The sequence below is a fragment of the Chinchilla lanigera genome, unplaced genomic scaffold (assembly GCF_000276665.1).
Source record: "Chinchilla lanigera isolate Chin_1 unplaced genomic scaffold, ChiLan1.0 scaffold00061, whole genome shotgun sequence".
NCBI classification, from domain to species: Eukaryota; Metazoa; Chordata; class Mammalia; order Rodentia; family Chinchillidae; genus Chinchilla; species Chinchilla lanigera.
The window spans coordinates 11,432,902-11,456,048 of record NW_004955462.1 but is presented as its reverse complement, the minus strand read 5'-3'; the positions used below and the strand labels follow the sequence as shown (position 1 = coordinate 11,456,048).

At 42.3% G+C, this 23,147-nt stretch overlaps 1 protein-coding gene across 3 annotated transcripts in view; it reads right to left on the bottom strand.

Moving 5' to 3' along the window:
• Positions 1-23,147, bottom strand: part of Lmx1a (LIM homeobox transcription factor 1, alpha) — a 155,856-nt gene that overhangs the window by 28,390 nt on the left and 104,319 nt on the right. For all 3 annotated transcript variants that reach the window (XM_013521355.1, XM_005398249.2, XM_013521354.1), the window contains one exon: positions 21,202-21,434. In XM_013521355.1, coding sequence (XP_013376809.1) covers positions 21,202-21,434 — 233 coding nt within the window. The remainder of the gene's footprint in view (positions 1-21,201; positions 21,435-23,147) is intronic.

Here is a 23,147-nt window from a genome sequence, read left to right as displayed (position 1 = left end):
CTCAGCGGCAAAAAGCGCCTGCCTGGCAAGCGCAAGGTCATGAGTTCGGTTCCCGGTACCGGAGAAAAACCAAAAAAAAAAAAAAAAAAACAAAGCAATAGCTGTTAACTCCTGGGCCAGGGACATGCGTGCTGGTAAAGGCGCAGTGAGCCTCTGCATCCTTTCCCTCATGCTTCAGTGGCTCTTTTCCATTTCCCTTCATTATCACCTCCCCTGGGACTGGGGCAAAGCAGTGAGCAGCCCTTCTAGCAGACCTAGATGACTTTGAAGCTATACATCTCTCACAAAACACAAATGTCATCAAATGTATCTGTTCAGTTTAGTGTCCCAGGTCAAGTCTCCAAATGAGTCTTCCTTCATGGTCATCTGTTTCCTCTCCACTGATGCCACTGAGAGTTGGAGCAAGAGATTATTCAGAAGCTTGGCCAAGGAGAAATAACTTGACTTTATGGTTGCATCTGAGTTTCAAGGAAATGAAGGCTGCCAGTGGGCTATCACAGCAGCCTGCCATTGGGTTCTAAGTTAATGCAGCTTATGCTATCCTCTGTACAATGGGTGTGCACCTGAGAAACAGTGCAGACACCAAACTTCTATTGAGCTTCATTATTTCATAATGAAGAAGTTCTTTGATACCATCAAGCATGAATGAATATTTTTCAACACATAGAGGATCTTCAATACTTCTATCCTTTATGCATGAATCTAAAAATATTTATTGGGCAACATGCTTAATACACATCCATGAACAAGACAGAATCCTTGCCTTGAAAAACTTACAGTCTAGTGAAAGAAATGGCAGGCCCACAGGCCTTCCCAAAGCAGAATGAATAGTGTTTTGATAAAGTACAAGGTTCTAGGGAATAAAATTATGGGGTATGTAGTGTGGTCATTGATGATCAGGGAAGGTTTGCAAAGGTGTACAATGCACAAGACAAATTTAATAAAAATAAATCTAAAAATACTGTAGCACAACTGAGTAGGGAGGGACATGGACAGTGAAAGAGGTAAGGAGTGGCTGACCAGAGCTGACCAGAAAGGGGTAGAACCAGAAAAATGAAGCTGTTAGAAACAGGCTGTGGAGTCAAAGAGACATGGGTTAAATGCTGATTCTTTTGAGAGCAAATTATTTAATTTCTGCAAATCTCAAATTCCCATAGCGGGCACATAGTAAGAATTTAAGAAACTCCAAAAGTTAACATTCTTAGTCCTAACTACAGAATCATGAAACAATATCATATATACTACCTAAGAAGGTTTTCTTATAATGCAAAGTAATAAAAAGTTTATTGTTAGTTTTTTTTAAAGTAAGAAAAGGAAAGGAGAAGTAAAAATTGAGTTACAGATGGGGGATCGATAAGATAATTGCAATACCTTTCAGTGGAATTCTTTGAGTCACATCCACAGCGAATATTCACTGGCCCCATGTAACACTAACACTACTGTTATTCTAGGCTCTGAAAGTATAGTTCAGTCCTGAATAAAACTGATGCGCCCCCTTACTCCAGTGGAACTTACCTTTCTTTGGAGAAGAAATATCTTGTAAATAAAGACTGAACCAAATCCTTTCAGAATCTGAGTCAAATTTAAATAGTGGCAAATAGGTACTGAAAACAGGATGACTGTGTGGGAGAAATCAGTGGCAAAGAATGCCTGACCCTCAGGGGTTAGGATGTTGCAGAGTAAGTGACATTTGAAGGTGACAAGAGACAGCAAGCCAAGTAGTGAGTTCAGGTAGAGGAGGAGGCAGTGGCCCAGGCTCCTTGTGCTCAGCTGTTACATCTGGGTCACAGTCAATAAGAAGGGAAAGGTGGGTGACGAGGTAGGAGGCAGGTGCACAGAGCTCAGAGGACATGACAGGGAGTTTGCATTTGATCTAAGTACAGTGGGAAGCTACTGCTAGCAACTGGGAGAAGTGGGAGTAGAATCCAATTCCCTGTTCCTTCCCTACTTCAAGGCTTTCATCTGTACTTTGCTCCCTGTCCCATCCACTCTAGGAGGCCTGAGAAACCCCTCATGTCACCGAACAAATATTGACTTTTAAATTTCCTTCTCATTATTCTGGATGTTCTTCCTTGTCTGTTTCATAGGTTTCATAGGTTAAGTGCCATTCTTTGACATTCAATTAATTCCTTCCCTTCCTTTTGTCCCTTCTGTATCTTCTGAGGGTTGTCTCTTACAAGATGCTACATGATCTAGTTTCAATTAATAGGAAACACTTACAAAGAAATCAGAGAAAGGGGTTACCTTGACTTCCCTCTACCTTGGGTGGTGTCTCTGGTGGTGGCTGCATCTTCCTCCATGGTGCCAGTCCAGCACCTGATGGGCCAACAGCAGCTTCAGCTTCTGCCACAGGCCCCCAGCAGTTACATCACCTCCTCCCTCTGTCCCTCCTCTGAGAGGAGGCAGCAGCTTCACTTCATGGTTAATTTGTAGACGGTCTCACCACCCTTATCTGTTTGCATCTCAATCATCACTTCATCGGGTGCATAATCAGTTCTCTGAATTAAACTCGCTTTGATTTAAATGTTGCCAATTGTTTCTCCCTTCCAGCTTGATCCCTGACCAATTCAGTTCATGACAGTGGCAAATAATTTCACAGGGTTAGCAACTGTTCCTTCATTTGCCAGTTAAGTATATCCAGGCACTCTTTCACTAGCCATTCTGGAAATCAAGTGAAATCATCTTCTCATATCCCTTTTTATCTTCCTTGGAGTTAATGTTTTAGGGGTCATACATGAGAAGCAACTGCATAATAAAGCATGGTGAATATTTACCTTAGGACTTGCACTTTACAGCCAAGATGCCTTGAAAGTTGGTATTAGACATCTATAAGCAGTCAGCACCATGGCCAGATCCTAGAGGCCAAAGATGAATACTGGAGGCCAGCCAGCAAGAACTTGAAAGGAAGTTTATTCCAGAGACTGGACAGAGAAAGTAGGCAGTTTATTGGTTTTACTTGTATAACCTCTCCTCAATTTGTCCAACATCTGTGCTGCTGTGTTACATACAGTTCAAACAGCAACAAACACTTTTCTCATAGCCTGCGTCACCTCCAAGAAGAGCTAAAATTCAAGTGATCTCTGCCACCTGTCTTAGAAATGATCTATCATACTTCACCACCTACAAGCTGCCTTTCACTGTAAAATATGTCATTTCATGGACCACCAAGAAAGAAGGAAAATATGATCAATTGAACTTTGATATAATGCTGTCTTGTGACCTCAATTGAGTCACATCCCAATTTTGGATATGTCAAAATCCAAATTTTGGATTTGAAGAAAAGTGTCTTAGAACACAAAATATGGTATCTGCTCTGCTCTAGGTAACCATTCTCTTAAAATAGGTAAGTTGTTTAAAGCACTGGCCATTCTGGAAAACTCTAAAACTCAGAATCTTGGGGAGGACATCTACTGATAGAAGTTATAGATGGCCTCTGTTATTAGTCATAATTCCTTCACCTTGTCCCAAATACCTTTTTGACCATGTTATGTGGCACCAAATGAAGCAGCACAAGGCCCTGTGGTGGATGGAAGCCTGGTGCTACATGTATCTCTACAGTGTGATCCTGGGCAAGGTGCTTGACCTCAATTTCCTCAACTATGAAATGGGGGAACTGTCATAGATGATGTCTTAAATGACTTTCAACTCAATTGTCTCTGTAAATGAAGGGAAAAGATTAACAAATCTGACCTCCAGTTATCACAACAGAATAGACCATTGGTTTTCAGTCAGAAATGCTCTACCCTGGAGCCATTTGCAAAGCTATGAAGTTTCTTCTAGTTGTTAGTGGATGAGATCACCAAAAAAAGCCAGTGGTCCTCCTGCTAAGTAATGCTCACTCTGACTAGTGTGGACTGAATGTGTCCTAACATTCCTGTGTTGAAATCCTAAGCTTCAATGTGATAATACTACAGGGTGAGTTTGTTGGAGGGTAATGATGTCATTAGAGTAGAGCCCTCAAGAATGAGATTAATTGTCCTATAAAAGAACCCCAAAGAATTCTTATTCTTTTTCCCCACTATGTGGGGGTACAATGAGAAGTCAGTAGTGTGCAATTCCAAAGAGAACCATTACCTAAACAACCATTCTGGCACCCTGACCTTGGACTTCTAACCTCTAGTACTATGAAAAATAATTTCTGTTTATAAACCCCCAGTATGTTGTTATAGCAACCTGAGTGAATGAAGACAAGAATCTTCTATGAAAGTATTTATGACAGTGAACAAAAATCTCTGAGCTCATGCTCTTGTGCCTAGTGATTTTATTTCTAGTTTATTATAATGACCTAATGTGGGTAGTTATAGGAGCTATCATTGAGGCAATACTTAAACAAATTTGTCCATTTGATGTCTAGTAACTTGAGTCTTAATATTCCCCTGTGAACTTGCCAAGTTTTGTTTTCCCTGGTGGCAGCACCAGCCCCACATATAAGGTAATAAATCCCTGCATGAGGTGAGAGAGTGGAACCAACAGATTTTCTACTGCCCTGCCACCTTGCTCACAAGTCCTGAGATGCACAGAGAGTTATGACTTTCCCTTAGCTGCACCTGAGTGGAACATGCTGGAAACAGCCCAACATCAGAAAACAGGGGAACTTAGAGACCATCTAGACCTGTGTCACACTCATTTGTACCTTCTCAGGTGAGGAAACTGAATCCCAGGTAGGCAGAGGAACTTGTCCAAGATTCTATGCATGCTGAGTAGCTCCAAATTCTGGCTCAAAGTTTGGATCCAGTGTTTTAGCTCCTTACCATGGTCTGTCTGCCACAGGAGGTAGAAAGAGAAAAACCCCATGGTAGAGCAAAAACCCTCAGGCTTTTGCAGAGCAACTGGCAAACACTTGTCTGGGGATGGGCTCTTCTCAGTAACTACCCGCATGCAATTCAAAGAGCTTCACAATAACAATATCAACATTTGTGAGTAAAGCGTTTTCTAAAGGAAATTATCTTATTTTCTTTACTCACTAATATAAATAGTCTGAGCTCTTTAAAAAAATAGCTCTCAATCTTTCAGTGAGTCCTAACAGCACTCCCTTAAAAATAAGCAATTGCTATACACAATTGAACATGGAAAAAGTATAACAAGCTGAGCTAAGTAGGGACTCCCTATGGGAAATGCCTCCTCAAGGTTGTTGTTTAAAATAAATATCTGGGGGCTGGGGATTTAGCTCAGCGGCAAAAGTGCCTGCCTGGCAAGCTCAAGGTCGTGAGCTCGGTTCCCAGTACCGGAAAAAAACCAAAAATAAATAAATAAATAAATATCTGATAGCAATTTATTGTCTGGTTAAGTCTTTGTTTATACCATAGGAGGATTTCAGGAGAAATATTCTGCTTAGCAGTTGGGTTCCCATGAGCCTACGTTTAGTGCAAAATTACAGTTAGTATTATTATTATATCTTTATAATCCTTGCCCCCCTATTTTAACTGATATCATAGACACTTTTACCTCTTCTAGCATTTTTAAATTCTAAAGTTTATAATTTGAGAACTGCAGCCCCTGAGATACTCTGTGACAAGCTTCTCCCAACTTCCCAGAATCTTAACAATTACTCTATCAGTTACCTTTCCGATGGCTGGGACACAATACCCAACAGTCACAATTTAAAGGAAGGAAGGTTTAATTTGGCTCATGGTTTCAGGGAATTCAGTGCATAAATGGCTGGTTCCAAGGCAGGAACATCTGGAGGGAAGCTGCTTAGTTCCTGGCAGCTGGGAAGCAGGGCAGGGAACAGTGCCAGAGAGGAAGAGGTGAGTGACCAGAGACTCCCATATCTCCAAGGTCATGCCTCTATGACCCACACAGACACAACCAAAAATGTGACCCGTTAATCTCTGGGGAAGATCCTAAAATCAATCAAGTTGACAAAATGAAGGTTAACTGTTACCATTACAAATTTGTGGTTACTGGAAATTTACCTACACAAACTATACAAATGCATCAAGGGCATCACAGTGACTGAAACCAGTATGTCTCATGCACTTGACAAGGCATTGTCAAGAGGGTTCTCTCGGGAGAAAAATAAATACCTTTCCTTCCACTGCTCCATGGATCCCTGAGCACATCCAGGGCAAAAGAAAATTATTTTGGGGCTCGGAAATGAGCTCTGTGAAACCAGTCTCCAAACTCCATGGAGTTGGGAAGGCTGGAGACATACACATCCCAGTGCTAGGGTAGCAAAGGTCCCCAGATGAGCATGTGGAGAGGTGTAGAGGAGCCTTGCCACTTTGGAGGAGACATGCAACCCCACCACAAGTCTTTCTCCCTGGGAGTTCCCATGTTGAGACTCAAAAACCTAGGATTCAACAAAGAAAGGGAGAGATTTTTCTATTTGTCTCTTCTACTCTGGGAAAAACAACAGACAATGTCAGTGCATGGTTCCACCAGCCTCTTTGGGGGAAAACCAGTTCCCAGTGGCTCTCCCTTACAGGTAATATGGACTAGGCTTATGGGATCTGGACAGCAGTGAGACACCAGCAGAGACAGGAATGCGGGAGGGTGAACACTTTCTATGCTTTTTCACAGAAGGAGGCTTTGAGCATCACTGCATAGTGTGCTTTTAGTCAGGTATATATTCCTTCAAAAACAAGGACTTTCCAAGATATAGTTGGTTGTTTAAAAAAATAAACATAATTCAAAATAATGTGATCTGTATGCACAGATCCAAACCAATTCTTGGAGAAAGTGCTAGAATCAATGTCACATTCCCTTTGGTATGTTCCACTTTGCAAAGACTGTCTGGTGTCCTTTGTCCCTTCTTCAAGAACCTCAAATCCCTCTGGTCACACCTCAGCTGTTAGATTAGGTAATGCCAGCTGTGGCTCCTTGTGTCACTGTCAAGCAGGCTAATGTGTAGCTTCCCAGCCACATTAAAAGAGCATTTTTAGAGTCAGGAAGATCTTTGGAGTGTTGCCATTCCTAGGATTTCCTCTGTCTGTCCTTTGCCACTGTATGAGTAGGATCTTACAAGGACCAGGAGAAGTTCCTAGTATACAGTACAATAATGAATTCCTTTTACTAAGCACTTACTGGGTGCCAGGTACTATAATAAACATCATGTCATATACTGCACAAAGCCCACCGAGCCCATTTTACATAGGAGGAAAGGGAAGTTCAAACTGCTTACCCAAGATCACCAGGTGGAAGAACTGAAAATTAAATCCAGGGAAACACAACCTCAAAGTCTTTGCTTTAGAATATTATATCAAAATCACTGACTACTCCCATCCTCATCAATTTCTCTCTTAAGTCATTTAAACACACATCAAATTGTTGCCAGTCCATTCACAGGCAATCTGTACGTACTGTGTTGAGTGTAAAAGTCTATCTGGACTATTGAGGAACTATCTTTTGTATACTTTATGTTCTCTAGGTGGCTAGGGGGCTGGACACAGGAGGGATTCAAGTGTGACCTGAATGACTGACATTAGAGACGATGGTAATAAGGAGGGAGTCATGGCAGGGAGGGCGGAATGGAAGGGAGGAAGAAGGAGTAGGAGGCGGGAGAGATGAAGGGACGAAGGGAGGGAAAGCACACAATTTAGTGAACCATAGCTGATGAGATGCAGCAAGAGGAGTCTTTGTAGGCAATGGTCACTGAGAAGTGCCGATGCGCCCCGCTCATGCTTGGACTGCAGCCTTGATGGCTGGTATGTGGTGGGTTGTATGGGCTGCTCTAATTCAGTGTTTCTCAGACTTTCCAGAGCAGCAGAATCACAGATTTCTGGCTACAACCCAGAGCATGTAACACAGCCTGTGTACAACGAGACATAAGAATTTGATTTCTAACAAGCGCCCAGTTGATACTTGGTAAACTACTGCTCTATTGACATTTTCTGCTCTATCACTAGTAAGTGTTGTCTGTTTCCCACAGCCATGCAGACTCAGACAATAGCACTGGTGGAAACACTGGCAAAAAAAACTCCCTGCTTTTAAACCCTCAGCTTTTCTGTGACTCCCAGTTCCACATCTGACTCCACCTTGAACCCTAGATCCACATGCTCAGCAGCCTACCAGACTCCATGCCCACCTGGTTCACAGCAACCTTCTAACTCTGCATGGATTCATTACCTAGATCTTTCTTTTCTGACCAATCTTTATCTCCTTGTGACATCACCATTCATATAATTTAGAAACCTCAAAATCATCCTCAATTTAACCTCTCTTCCCGTATTTAATGGTCATGTCAGTTGTAGAATTTAAAACCCTGAGTGACAAGCACTTTGGCCTAGTTTGTTCAGTACTGCATCCCCCGTACTGAGAATGATGCCTGGCACATCGTAGAGACTCAGTATGTATTGAACGATACACCAATGAACAAATTCTCCAAAATCCCATATCCACTGTGAAATATTTTCAACAGCTCCCGGAGTCCTTTGCTCCTTAATATATATATACGCACCCCAAGGAAAACTACTTCTTCTATCAGTATGCTCCCATAGCATGATGTATTCCTGCTGGATGCGACAGTCATGTGTATTTTATGACTTGTTTTGTTGCAGCAGTTTCTAAATCACTAAGGGACCTGAGAACCTGATGGTTTCCCTTCCTCTTGCAATCACTGGTATCTAACGCAGTGTCTGACAGATAGACTCTCAAAATGTTTGCTGAACTGGCCTCAATTTAATTTAGTTAGCATCAATCAGAGAGCAAGGGATAAACAAACAGTGGTGGACTTAGTGAGACTAATTCTCTGAAGTCTTCACCTCCAAGGCCAAACTAAAAACTAAAGTAATTACTTTGGTAGATATTTCATGAAAGGATGAGACCCATTTGCATTTGAAAGATCCAGTGAGGATTTTCTGCTTATTGATGTTTCTGGAATTTTTCAGATAATGGCTTCAATTCTTTGATTCTTTCATAGTGAAGAGAGTAGGCCAGAAAGTTAACCTATCCATCATTCTCCCGTCTGAAACCAGGCAGCTTTCCACCAGGTCTACCCAACGGAAAACATCCACAGAAACCCAAGTGTTTTCGCCATGTGTCAGGGGCTGGAAAGCCCGATGTTAAGGTTCAGCACTCCTACGAGCTCCTACAGAATGCGGAGAGGTGCTAAATTACTTCCCTGATATTTAAATAACCTCACATCTGGCCCCCATTTACTTATTCCTGTAGGGTGTCAAGGTTGGGGCACAAAAGAAAGAGCAGCGGGCAGCGACTCCGCAGGAAAGTGATACTTTGAGCACAGTAGACAGGAGAGCGCGGAGCTGAACCCAAACCAGGACTCAGGGCCCCGGGAGCCCAGCAGAAAGCGTGGGTCAGATGGCACGTGTGTCTGTGCCTCTGTCTCTTTCTGAGTGCTGGGGGTGGGGTTGGGAGAAGGGTTGTTGAAAGCCAGGGAAACGAGTGAAAAGTTCTGTATGACCTTCCCTATTATGGCGCTAAAGCACACCCGCACACACCACAGGGACACGCGGGCACGCACACACACACGCACACGCACACTCAAATCCGCAGCACCTGCTTTGGAAAGCCCCCTCTCACAGGCTGGCCCGAGAGCTAGCGGATTTACCGTGGCATTACTTTTAATTAACTGCGCGGCCCGGCGGGAGCGCAGGGTGGCCCTAATCCCGGGCCGCCTGACGTCACCTGGGAACGCGCGCTGGTGGGGACCCGCGACAGCGACCTCGCGGCGACCCTACGGCCGCGCCTCCGCCTGCGCGGGGCTTTGCTCGGCGGGAATTAAGGGAAGGAGAAATGTTAGTACACTTTTAATTGGAAACCGAGGTCTTCTTTCACAGTGGCTTGTTTACCCAGGCTCGGGCATTCGAGCTCACGGGAGGCTCTAATTGAAGTGACGGCTTTGGAGATTATGGGGAACATATGGCCCTACCGCCGGGCTCTTTATCTGCATTTTCTCATAAAACTGCTGTCCGTGTGTGTGTGTGTGTGTGTGTGTGTGTGTGTGTGTGTGTGTGTACGCCCCGGCCTCTTACATTTCTAAAGGGACTTTGAAAAGCAGGCCGAATGCGTGCGGAGAAAGTGAGGTGCAGTGTGCTCTGGTGAGGGGTGTCCTGGGCCCCACTGACATCCCACCATCCTGCGGGCTGCCGGGAAAATGAGAACTAGAAGAAAAAGCGGGCTGGTGACTGCCTGGCAGGGGTGTAATTCAAACTGTAGTGAGGAAGCAGCAAGAGGGAGTTGCCAAGGTAACAGGAGATTCCCTCTCTAAGGCCAGGAGAGGGACGCCTCTCAGTGCTAGGCTGGAGCCAAAGCCCTGTTGTAGACAGGGAAGCACAGGTATCCTGGGACAGAACTCACTTCTTTCTCCCTGTCATCGATCAGTCTATCAGTCAAACATTATCCATACCTCCTGGCAGGCTCCAGCATCAGTCACCACCTCTTTAAGTTCTCCCTTTCCTCACTTCGTTAGATTCTTATTATATCTACAGCTGTCATGTAAAATACAGGACACACAGTTAAGTTCGAATCTCATATAAGCAATAATTTTCTTAACCATACACCCTGGCTTTGTGTTGGTTACATCTCACAGCCTGCTACATATGCTCACTCTGGGGAAAACACTGCCTTCTACCTGAACTTTGGGATCACCCTAGTTCAGCACCAAATCTCCTCCTCATCTGGGAACAAAAAACTGATGCACCCCAGCCCCATCTTCCCTGAGCCCCATGACCTCCTGGGACAGTGGTGCTTAACCTTGGTTGCACATGAAACCCACTTAGGGGGCTTTATAAAAGCCAGCCTGGGTCCCAGATTGACTAAATTCCTAAGGTAGCCAACATTTTTAAAACATGTAGGAACAATAAGTCTCATGAGTGACTACCTTGAAGGGTAATCCACCATCTTGTTTTATTTATTTGGTCACATGTGGTCTCTCTATACTGGAATGTAGGCTTTGTGATCTGCACTAGGCCTGTTACATGGTCTATGTAAGTGCTCAAGAAAAATTTATTTAATATCCAAGCCTCATGTACCTTCATATCTTCACACTCCATACCAGTCCTTGCCCAAAGCAAGGCTCCATCAAAGTCCTGGCTGGGAAAGATTGTGAGCAGGTTCAGCCACTGCCCTCAGAGATTCCTAAGAAGGAATACTTGAACATCTTACCTTGTACACCCTCTGGATCCATTGATCCTACTGGGGCCACGCATGCCCACGGTACTCAAGCCCTGTTCATAATCACCACAAAGCCTAAATACACTTTTGGCTTCCAACGTGCAAACCTGGACTTGGACCACTAAGAACACAAATGGTTCTTAAATTACCCTGTTTTCCATATACTTTTAATCACACTAAATACAAAATAAGGTACTCTGAGGAATTCACAACCTGGTTTGCCATCAATCCCTAGTAACCAGGACTTTGGGGGTTTTTCCTTGGTCACGGATATCAAGGCACAGGGAAATATTAGAGGTGATTCTTCTGTTTGCTCAGTGAACATCTAAAGCATCTCAACATCCCTTGGTTGGGAAATCTAAAAAATGATGGACTTGGCTGAATATCAAGGGAAAAACACAGCCTCTTCTCAGAAGGTCCTCTCTGGCCCTTACTACGAGATAGGAAGAGAGTCTATGGCCATTTAGGGCAAGTCAGGAAAGGTCTAACTCATAAGTTAGCTCTGCCTGTTGATTGCAAACTTAACATTTGCCAGTCATTCTCAAAGGTGTGCTGTCACCCCAAAGCAGGCCCAGTGTCAAGGTGGACAGAGAGAGGCACAGTAGGAGAAAATGTGAAGTCCACTCTGATATTCAGGTGCATTTCTAGCAACTCAGCAACACAGCACCAAGCTTGGGATCCCCTTGTGGAGCTAGACTGCAGGGTTTGAATTCTGACTCTTGTAATCAGGAGCTGTAGTGCCTTCCACACATTGCTCATTTTCCCATGTTCATCTTTACCTGTAGAATGGAAACAACTGACAACACTGCTTTTCTTCATCAGCTTGAAGGGAAAACTGAATTAGTTAATTCATAAAAAGTGCTTAAAGTAACGTTTTGACTGGAGTAAGATTGCAATAATTGTGAACGTTATTCTCAATGAGAACTGCCCACCTGGATAACTTTTTTCTTACATAAAAAATTTTCTTTTACATAAGAAATGAACTCCCAAAGGCAGCACATTATTGCAGATAAATACACTGCAAAGTAACTGCCTTCATTTTAAATTATCGTTTTAATTACTCATTTTAAATAAAATTATTAAGTGTGAACACATGTCCAAAATTACATTACCATCAATGGAAAGGAGATAATATGTTGTCTAAATCTGTAGCTTGCAACTTTTTAAGCACTGAAAACAAACCTTAGCCAGCTCACACAATTATAGCCAGGGCTAAAGCCTTCTGTTTCAGTATCAAGTGTCCTGACTCAGTAATTGGTAGAATTAAGTTCTTATTCCAGCTTATCCCTGACTCAAGTATCTTGTGCCTTTATTTCTCCCTCTATATTATGAAGACAAAGCAAATACACTGGAAGACAACAGCTCAGAAAAAAGAAAAAGGGGGGGAGGAGCTAAGCTTCCAACAGAGGGCAACAAATAATGCTGGTGGTGAATTTTATAGCTATGGTATTAACAAGAGACAAAACCGTTGATTTTTAAAGCAACCTGAAAGACCCTGCAATTATAACTATCTCATGCCTACATCCAGGGATGCCAGATTAATAAATCAGAAAATGTCCCTGAAGACCTTTGCGCTAGTCATGATATAAATATGTGTGTTCTTTCTGTCTCTTTCATAATAATAACAACGATAAAAAGAGAAAACACCTATTATATGTTTGCTGTGTACTAAATCTTCAGGGACGACATGATATTTTCTGTCTTATTCTTATAACTGACAGAGTCCATATAATTAAAATATATTATTGGCCTGGAAGTTCAGAAATACGCACCAATTCCAAAACCTGGGGATAGGTTTGTAAGTGATTCAAATTTGAAGCAGTATTTCTGAAACTTTAGGACAAAATCCACCAGTAACTTATGAAATTAATACAGTAGGCTAGGATTAGAATTAAAAATAAATAGGTGTCAGCAGGTAGGGCAACCAATGTATCATCTGTGTTAGAACTAATTTTATACACACACACAGATGAATATGTATATTAGGTCATGATAAAAATATAATTTCTGCAGTTCACATTTTTTGAAAATTTCTGCTATAGAGGAGAACCTTTCCAAAGTGCTACATTAGAGGAAATATGTAATATGGTTTAAATTCTTTTTTTTTTCCAGTACCGGGAATTGAACTCACGACCTCATGCTTGCCAGGCAGACGTTGTGCCGCTGAGCTAAATCCCCAGCCCCCTGTAGCATGGTTTAAATACATTTCTTCACCAATATGTTTATCAAAGTATTTGAAATACTCACCCAATGTTTTTTAAATAACTCACCCCTTACGTATGGAAGAAAACAGCGGCAAGATTTATTGCCATGCTATATCCCTTCCATCTCTCATCCCCATTGTATCACAAAGTTGGATCACTATTCCACTGGCGTTAGGATGTCAATTTTCAGATGTTTCCCTCAGTTGTATTGCTCAGTATTCACTATCTCCTTGGACTTTCATTTTTTGCAAGTAAAAGAATTTGGCACAAAGCCCAATACAGTGTATGGTGTCTGTAAGAAATATATGGTGGAAATGGAAGTTTGTAAGGTGGGTATCTGGGAGTACAGAGGTAGATTACACTGTGTACAAGAACAATGCTAACAGGCCTATAGGAGGATAGAAAAAAATGACTTTGGCCTCATCTGAATAAAGCATTCACTAACAAGTAGCTGTCAAGTTCAATGTCCTTGCTGGACTGAAGACTTCAGTAGCAAGAGAAGTCTAATCCACTCAAAGCAACTCAAAGATGCGAAACATACTATTACATCAGACCAAGAGTCATAGAGCTCTGCCCCAAAGTGATATGTCAGGAAATGTTATAAGGTGGGACTTAGGCTCTCAAAAGAGCTCTAATCATAACCATTATAAGACTCAGTTTCCTAATCCATAAAAGAACAGCAGAGAAGCTTGATAAATCTTTCCCATTCTTGCTTGGAATTCCAGTTAAGTCCCAGAGATGAGTGCAATACTATCTCCTCCTGGTCTTCTGCATTGAGTTTGCAGGATGCAATGCTGGCTAAAATGGTTGGAAACTGGAGTGTCTCTGAGATATGCAGGTCCGTCTGTGGCTAAGCCTATCTCCACTTGGTGCACTCTAGCCACTCAAAATGAGAGAGTCACTGTTTGCACCCACCCTAAAATGCCTCAAGCCAGCTATCGAGAGGCAACTGAAAGAGAAAAGAGAGAAGCGTATGAAATGGTGGAGTTTTAGTGAAATAGGCTTCTGAGCCATGAGGTACTCAGAGGCACACTAGCCTCTGCAGTAGGACGCAATAATGGTGACTGCCATTGACTGGGCGCCAACCCAACTCGACTGGCATTGGCTCTTTTCATTCATACAGCAGCCTACACAGGAGGTGTTATGGCCCCTTTTTTACTGATTAGGAAATTGAGTCATGGAGACGAGATGTAGCTTGCCCACTGTGTAGTGCTTGTGAGCACAGAACAATACTCACACTCAGACCTGTGTAACTTCAGGGCCCAAGCTTTTGACTACAGTATGGACAATGTTACTTCCTCATACCTCCTATGGACTTTTTTCTTTATACCTTGTATTGTAAAATTCAAGACCGTGAACGAACAAGGAAAATCCCCAAAGTCAGGTATTTTCCAGACCCTTGAGGTAATCACTGCTTCTCTAGTCTAATTTATTGGAGAACAAGATAGGTTGAAAGATATACTTCTGTAACTGATGATGATGATGATGATTATGATGATGATGATGATAAACCATTTCTAAGGTTGTAGGAGACAGTTTAGATGTGTGCCTGGATGCCAGTGTTGATGAATGTGACTGAAAAGAGGAGAAAGATGCTTTTTAAGACTAGAGCAGTGAGAGAGGCACATGGACCTCCTGCAGCAGCAGCCTCCTGTATCCCAAGGAGACTCAGAAGAAAGAAGGACTCACAAACTCCAGTGTGTATGAAGAATCTTCTTTGGGTTCCAGTGGAAAGAAAGGCATACTGAAGGTTTGTGTTTCTTTGTCAAGGATGTCAGAAGCAAATATGAACAGAAGAAAATAAATTTATTCACACAAAAATCAAACATTTCCTGAGTGCCTCCTACATGCCAGGCATGAAGTTGCGCTTGATGAAAGCCTAGCAGAAGGCAAGGAGAACCTCAAGCTCCATGCTGCAGGCCAGACTCCTTGATAAATTGAGGCCAGGGCTTGCTGTAACAACCCAAAACATAAAATGTCCTTTGCCAACTTCAGACAGGGACTTCACAACCAATCCTTTCCCTGGGAAAATCCCTCTATAAAAGCAGAGGAGCTGAAGCTGGATGGGATGATATACAACTGTAGTCCCAGCTCCTGGGAAGGATAAGACAGGAGCATTTGCAGGATGAGGCCAACCTGGTCAACCTAGCAAGTTAAAAGGTCTGGGGATTTACTTATCAGTAAAGCACTTCCCTAGCATGCAACAAGGCCCTGGGTTCAATGCCCAATACTGCAAAAACCAAATCAAAACAAATAAAAACCCAAGCAGAGCAGCTCAAAGAGGCTGTCTTAGCCAAAGAAGAGAGCCTAGGCATAATCTGAAATGCACATAGTCTTCTGAAAGGAAGTTAAATGGGAAACAAACCAACCTCAAAATAAACAAGCTAAAAACGAAGTTTGATCCTATGGTAAGGAGCACTAAAAAGAAGTTAAATATAAATATTATTGGATGGAGGAGAAATATATGAAATTCTGACTAAATATTCTTCAGTAATCTCCAAAATCAGAAAAGGGGCAATTTAACTTAAAAATAGCCCAAAACTAAATGCAACATGGTATCATGTACTTTATCCTTGAGTGGATAAACACATTAGTAAAACATCTCATGAAATCAAATGAAGCTTATAGTTGATAGTGTTATGCCATGTTACTTTCTTACCTTCAGTGAGTGTACTGAGGCTATGTGCAGTGTGACCATCAGGGGGAGCTGGATGAAGGGTATGCGGGGACTTCTGCCTTACGTGCAACTGTTCTATAAATTTATATTTCATTTCTAAACATAACTCTATTTGAAGATAGATTTTTAAAATTGCTGCACAAGACAATCTCTAGTGACTTCTAATTTTAATAGAAAACATGAAGACAAGAAGTCTAGATAAATAGGCAAGATGGACAGCCAGGAGTCATGGCTGTGCACAACCACCAGTCCTCTGCCTCACTCCAACATCAAAAAAGCTAATGACATCATGGACTCATCAGGAGGGTGTGACACTGATAATAAGTAATAACAATGACACTGTACTGTTCAGGCCTCATATGGAAAAGTATAGGCCCTTCTCATTCACCCATTTTAAAAAGATTATAGTATTTTCACAAATAGAACACGGTTTGTTGGAAGAATGGGAGAAGCTAAAAAGAAAAGACTTTAGAGAACCTCATAGATATTAGGGATGAGTTCTGTCTTCAACCTGAAGGTCTGCCACATGGAGGGGAGCAGGCTTGGACTTATTTGGGAGGTTCTGAAAATAGAGGAGTCAAGGACCAAGACAGCAGAATATGGGATCAAGTGCTTCTCTGATATTATGAAAAATATAGGTGGCCTTTGTCCAGTTTTGTCAAAAAGCTCCTAAAATGGGGCTGGGGATTTAGCTCAGCGACAAAGCACCTGCCTGGCAAGCGCAAGGTCGTGAGTTCGGTTCCCGGTACCGGAGAAAAACCAAAAAACCAAAAAAAAAAAGCTCCTAAAACATTTGAGTCTCCAGAAGGATAAGAATATCTTTCATATGCTAAGGAGATGACTGGTAGCTGTGGGCCACTACACAGCTGCAGACCAGGACTGTCACTGGGCTCAGCAGAAGGTGAGAGTGGAAGAACTTTCAGCCCCACTCACCAGTCTTGGGAAGGGGAGAAGGGGTAAAGGTTGACCTGATCGTTAATTGCCAATGATATAATCAATCACATCTGTGTAATGAAGCCTCCGGAAGGACAAGGTCGGGGTGGACCCCAGACACCAGAACACAGGGAGGCTTCCAGGAGGTGACATTCCAGAGTGGGCACAGAAGCTCCCAGACCCTCCCCACATACCTCACTCTGTACATCTCTTCCTGAGCTGTTCATCTATACCCTTCAAAATATCTCTGTAATAGATGGGTAAACATAAGTAAAATGCTTCCCTGAGTTCTGAGAACTGCTCTCCTACTCTAACTGACCTGAGTAGGAGAGTGTGGAACCCACATTTTACAGCCAGTTGATTAGGAGTGCAGGTGACAACCTTCAATTTGGTACTGGTATCGAAACACAAAGGGTAGTCTTGTGACACATGAGCCTTCAACCTGTGGGATCTGACATTCTCTCTAGGTAGATAGCATCAGGACTGAGTTAACAGCCCATCTGATGTCTGATGTAGAAGGGGTTGGCATGTGTGGAAAACACACACACATTGGAGTCAACATTGAGTGGAAGCTAGAGAGAAGAAAAAGTATATGGGTTTGTCCCCTTTTATCTCCTTGAATTCTCCAATGGCTGAGATGCTCAACTAGAGGCTAGAGGAACAACCGGTGAGGTATGAACTGGATCACTTTCAAATCATTTATCCACTGCGAGAACCTACAGTTCTCTGATGAAGGAGATCTCGGGCCTGAATGTCATGAGATCTCTTTTGGAGACCCTGGGCAGCCAAAGTGCCCAATAAGCCAAAGAAAACTGTCTCTGGCTACAAAAGCCGTCTATTTGCTTGGGAGGCTGCTCCAAGGACACTGGTAAAGCACAGACCAGGACAGAAGAGACTGAACCACTTTCAAAAAGATCACCCATCAGCTGAAGACCTTCTGACTTTGGTGTTCTGTGTAACTATGAGCTTGTCACATGCTTAGATCAGCTGGCACCATAAAATTTTAGATTCTAGTATCCTAGATTGCAGAAGAACTAGTGGTCATTGATGCAATTTTCCACCAACTTTAATTAAAATGTTAAAGGATAAACAAATTCACTTCCCATAAAGCCAGTCCAGTGGACACAAGTGTCAGACATGGGTCTACTTTATATTGAACCAAAATCTACTATTTCACCCTCAGCGCTAGGGCTGCCACCTTGAGTATGACTCTTATGACTCCAATTAGACTTATTTTTGAAAAGCTAAATATGATATTTCTTCAACTATTTGTCATTTATGTAATAAGCTAGTTAATTACTCTTTGCAAGACTCTTCTTAGTCACTGACCTACTAAAGACATCATTTAAAATTAGATCATATATTCTAAATGTGCTCTAACCAATGCAAAAAAACAGCAACTAAAAATATCTTAGGAACAATGTCGTTCTATTAATGAAGCTTAAGTTCTTTTAGATCTTATTGGCTGTATCATCGACTATAACCACATGTAGAATGCTGTCAAAATAGGCCACATTTTATATAATTTCAATGGGATTTTAGGACCTGAGGATGAGATCTCATCTCACCAACTTTGTGCTCTTTTCTTAGCTCGTCAAAATCATTCTGAAAGTTGAGAGTATCAGCTGTCACTCCAATACTCCCTGCCAGGTTTGTGTCATCTATGAATTATATCTTCATCCAAATCATTGGTAACAATGTTAAACATGACAAGACAGTCAATTATTCACTCAACAAATATTTATCAATCACTTACAATATATAAGGCATTCAGGACAAAAGTTAGAGGAAAAATCATATTTGTACCAGGACAAATTCTAAAACTGCTTTCTATGCAACCCTTATATGGGGTAGATGTCTCTTTTTGAAGATTTTGCTCAGCATATTAGATATTTATTGGTCACTTATTCTTATCCTGGTATCATGCTAAGCTTTGTTAAGGAAACAAAGGAATTAAATTCTACAGATGTGTTTTCTAAAAGTCTGTCCCCTCAATAGTGAGGCAAGCTTGAATACACAAAACATTTTATGACAGGCAACATTAATATAATTGACAAAATGGGTGGTTGATAATATCACTTTAAAGCTCCAAAGACAATTATCTATTTATAGATACAAGAGTCTCCTAGGACTACCTTCATTCACATGCCACCAATATCAACATATTTGGAAGGTAATTTTACTCTCCATTGGATCCAATCATCAGAGCAATATTCCAGCATTCCCTGTGCCTCGTTGAAAATTACTTCCTTGTACCTTTTTATTGCAAATATTCAATGATTTGTTTTGTTTTGTTTTGTTTTGTTTTGTTTTCTGGTCTTTCTCTGGTACCGGGAACCAAACTCACAACCTTGCGCTTGCCAGGCAGGCGCTTTTGCCGCTGAGCTAAATCCCCAGCCCCTCAATGATTTTGTTAAATAATTAAATGAATAAATTCTCATTGTTTCTCTAAAATCAGAAAAAAAATCAGTCTGATTTTACCATTTGTAGGCAACAGTGATGTCCTTATTTAATCTTTCATGTTTTATGCTACACATCTACAATTCTTCCACTAGACATGGTTCTGAGATTGCTCCACCCTTAAATGATTGTCATGTAACAAATATTCATTGAAGATATGATCACTGAAGATATGATCATTGAAGATATGATCACTGAATGATACACAAACAAATGGCGTGGAAAGCTCTGGTTTGTCCAAATCAGTCTCAAAAAGAAAAGCTCAGAACTGAACATACTATGAAAATATAGTCAGACAAGACCTGTTGCTTTTCCTTTGCTCTGGATATCATCATGCTATTATGATGTTTGCTTAGATCCAGCTTTTGCTTTTTGTCATTTGAGCGAGGGGGCAGCAACAATGTAATGCCTCACTTTGAGTTCAAATAAAGTCTTGTAAACTTTAAAAGCATGATCCATTGGGTAACATAGGGATCCAGCCCCAAATAGGTATGTGTGAAGAACAGTGAGACCAAAGCACTTATTTTTACATGAGGGAGAATGTAGGTCACTCTAGGTGTGCAAGTCTGTCTAAGATCACACTGGTATTCTGACCACCAGGGCACCAAAGCTCCTTTTCCTTCTTGGCTTTGCAATGGTGAGAAATAGCACACTGCATCACTGCATGGATTCTTTCATTTTTCCCTGGTACTGAGGATTGAACCAAGGGCCTTTCCCTTGAGCTACATCCACAGCCTTTTACAGTTTTATTTTAAGACAGGGTCTTGCTAAGTTGTTGAGTTGCCCAGGTTGGGCTTTCACTTGCAGTCCTCGTGACTCAGCATTCCAGAGTGCCGGGCCTGCACCTTCATACCCAGCTGAAACACAGATTCTTGAGGGAAGACAAACACTACCCCAAGAGATCAAACACCCTGAAAAGGCATTGGTGGTTAAATTAGACAGTTTCAATTTCAACTGAAATTTTTCAGTTTCAATTCTCTGGCCTCATGACACCTGCTCTGTGAAACCTCTCGACTTCTCCTACCCTCTCTCTTTCTGCTCCCCGTGGGCAGTATAGGTGGGGAACAGGTACGTGAGGAAGAGGAAGAACATACACATTCTGGTTCCTAACCTTGTGTGGCCCATCAAGCCTTAGAGTCCAGCTGTCTCACTTGACAGAGGAGGAAATAAAGATTGAGAAAAATTCAGTGACTGTCACTGAAAAATTGGTTCCAATTCATCATTCCCTTTAATACTATACATACTGCACATTATGCGTAGTAATGTGTGTGATCCCAGCAAGGCTTTGTGCTGCACAGAGTATATTTCTCTAGCATATGACTTCAGGTTTGACTTTGTAATCTGCTTTGGTTACTGGGACACTAACAGACATAGTGTAAGCAGAGGCTTGAAATGTGCTTGTGTGGTTGGACATGCCTTCTTGCACTTTGACCACTGCCAACAGAGCATGCCTGTAGGTGCTGGTCTTCTCACCTGGACCACAGAATAAATCAGAGCAGAAATAAACCTGGTCTAAGCCTGGAGCTAAGCTCAGCTGAGATCAGCAGGTCCTAGCTAACTTGAAGAACTTCAGCCTGAAGCAGAATCATTTCACTTACCTGGAGACAATGGATGTGTGAATAACTGTTTATGGTTTTATGCCATTGAATTTAGGGGAAATTTGTTATATGGCATCATCACGGCAATAAGCTGATTGATAAGAGATAACTCAGAGGCTAGAAAGAAAGTTACTGGAATAATAGAACTGCCTTGCCATGGAGAGAGGTTGCCCAGATAGCTGGGCAGCAACATAGATGGCCGTCTTGCTCTGTTCTATCATCCCACTGCTACCCCTGCCCACTGCGTGACACTCACCTGAGTCCGAGGCTGCCGGGCTCACCAGGCTGAGCAGCTCCCGTTCCTTCTCATAGTCCCCTTTGCAGAGCAGCTGCCCCTCCTTCAGGACAAACTCGTCACCCTTCTGAAGCTGCCGCTCACAGACACAACAGCAGAAGCAGCTCAGGTGGTACACGCTCTTCTGAGCCCGCATTACAAATTCATTGGGGGCGATGGCCTCAAAGCAGCCCCCACATTTGACAGCAAACAGCCTGGCAGCAGGAGAGAGAAAGAGAGAGAGAGAGAGAGGACAGACACTGTGAGCGAGGTCTGGCTTGTACCCAGGTCTCCCCTTGGGTCAGCAGCAAAAGCACTTCAAAGGCCTGGTTCAAGGAAGCTTGGACTGGAATATACTCAACATCCAGGTAATTTATACTCTTCCTGGTCACTCCAGATCAGTAACAACCCAGGATGGCTTAAGAAAGACCTAAAGATTTTTAAGAAGTCTTTTTTCCTTGTCTGATGATACCAAATTACATTTGGCATGAGCACTAAGGTAATGTATCCTAAAAATGTCTCTGACACTTATTCATTATAGCATTCATTTTACTATTTCCAAAATAAAGAGTTGTTTTGGGTTCTAAAGTAGTAACGCAATGAGGAAAGAGAGACTCTATTGAAAACATTCTCTCTGTTTGTCCCCACATACCAGAGTTGATAGATGTGGAAAGATCAGATGGTGTAAGGGAGAGGATGGCAAGGAGGGACAGAATGTCCAGAGTGAGCACATAAAAGTCCACACCACTCCCTTCTTCACAAAGGCAGACAGGAGCTGACTCAAAGTATCTGCAGGGAGTTGATGCCAGATTGCTCTGCTAATAAGCTCCACCTCAGGAGTAGTTAAGGCAGCATGAATAACTGAAGAGTACTTTCCTACAGGCAGGCCTATGACCATGATGGCTTCAGTGCGGCCAATCCCATCTCAAAAGCTTATTCACACATTCACGCAATCATTTCTTCTGCTGCTTTTTCATTCTTTCACTTACTCCCAAGCATCTGCCATGCACCCTGCAGCACACCTTAAACTCTCTGTTTTAATAGGGAAGGGAGAAAAAGATACCAGCACCCCACAGCATTCACTTGTGAGACAAGTGTATACAGAATGTCTGTTGTGTGGTAGGCATTATTGTAGTCTTATGTGGATAGAAGAGCTCACACATCTATGGAGGGAAGAGTAAATAAAAAATAAATAGGGCTGGGGATATAGCTCAGTGGCACAAGTGCCTGCCTGGCAAGTGCAAGGTCCTGAGTTCAATTTCCGGTAAAAATAAATAAATAAATAGATAGATAGATAGATAGATAGATAGGTAGGTAGGTAGATAGATAAATAATATCTAGCTTTAGTATTTGTCTTTAGGAAACAGAATATAAGAACAATATAAAGCACTATCCCATGAATACAAAATAGAATGACATAAAGCCATAGCACATCTAAGAAATTCTAATATTCAATAATTTCCCAGCCATAAAATTTTTGTACTAGTTTATGGCTTTAAGCCAATATTTGCACACAGTGTGTTTATCTCGGAAGCTTTCTGGAAGAAGGGAAGAGCTTTGGGGGTGGAGTAAAGAGGAAGCTAAGGAAAAATTCCCAAGGAGACGTGACACACAGATTGGCACAAGAAAAAGGAAAGCCACTCAAATGCTTTGAGGAATTGAAGCCAAGGCTTGGGGAAGGGAATGAAGTCACCTGCCCTGAATCCACTAGGAAACAGTCTCCTGGGACAGGGTCAAGCTGCAGAATAGGAAGCACGTGTGCTGTCTTACTTTTAACACAAGCCTGGGGCCACAACACCCATTTTCTTGCCCTTGGCCATGGGGAACACATCAGAAACACCTATGTTGACACGCCTGCCTCTCGATCTCAGAAAGGAGGGTAAAGGTGGAGGACAGTCCAAAGCTGGCATGGCTCTTTCACCACTTAC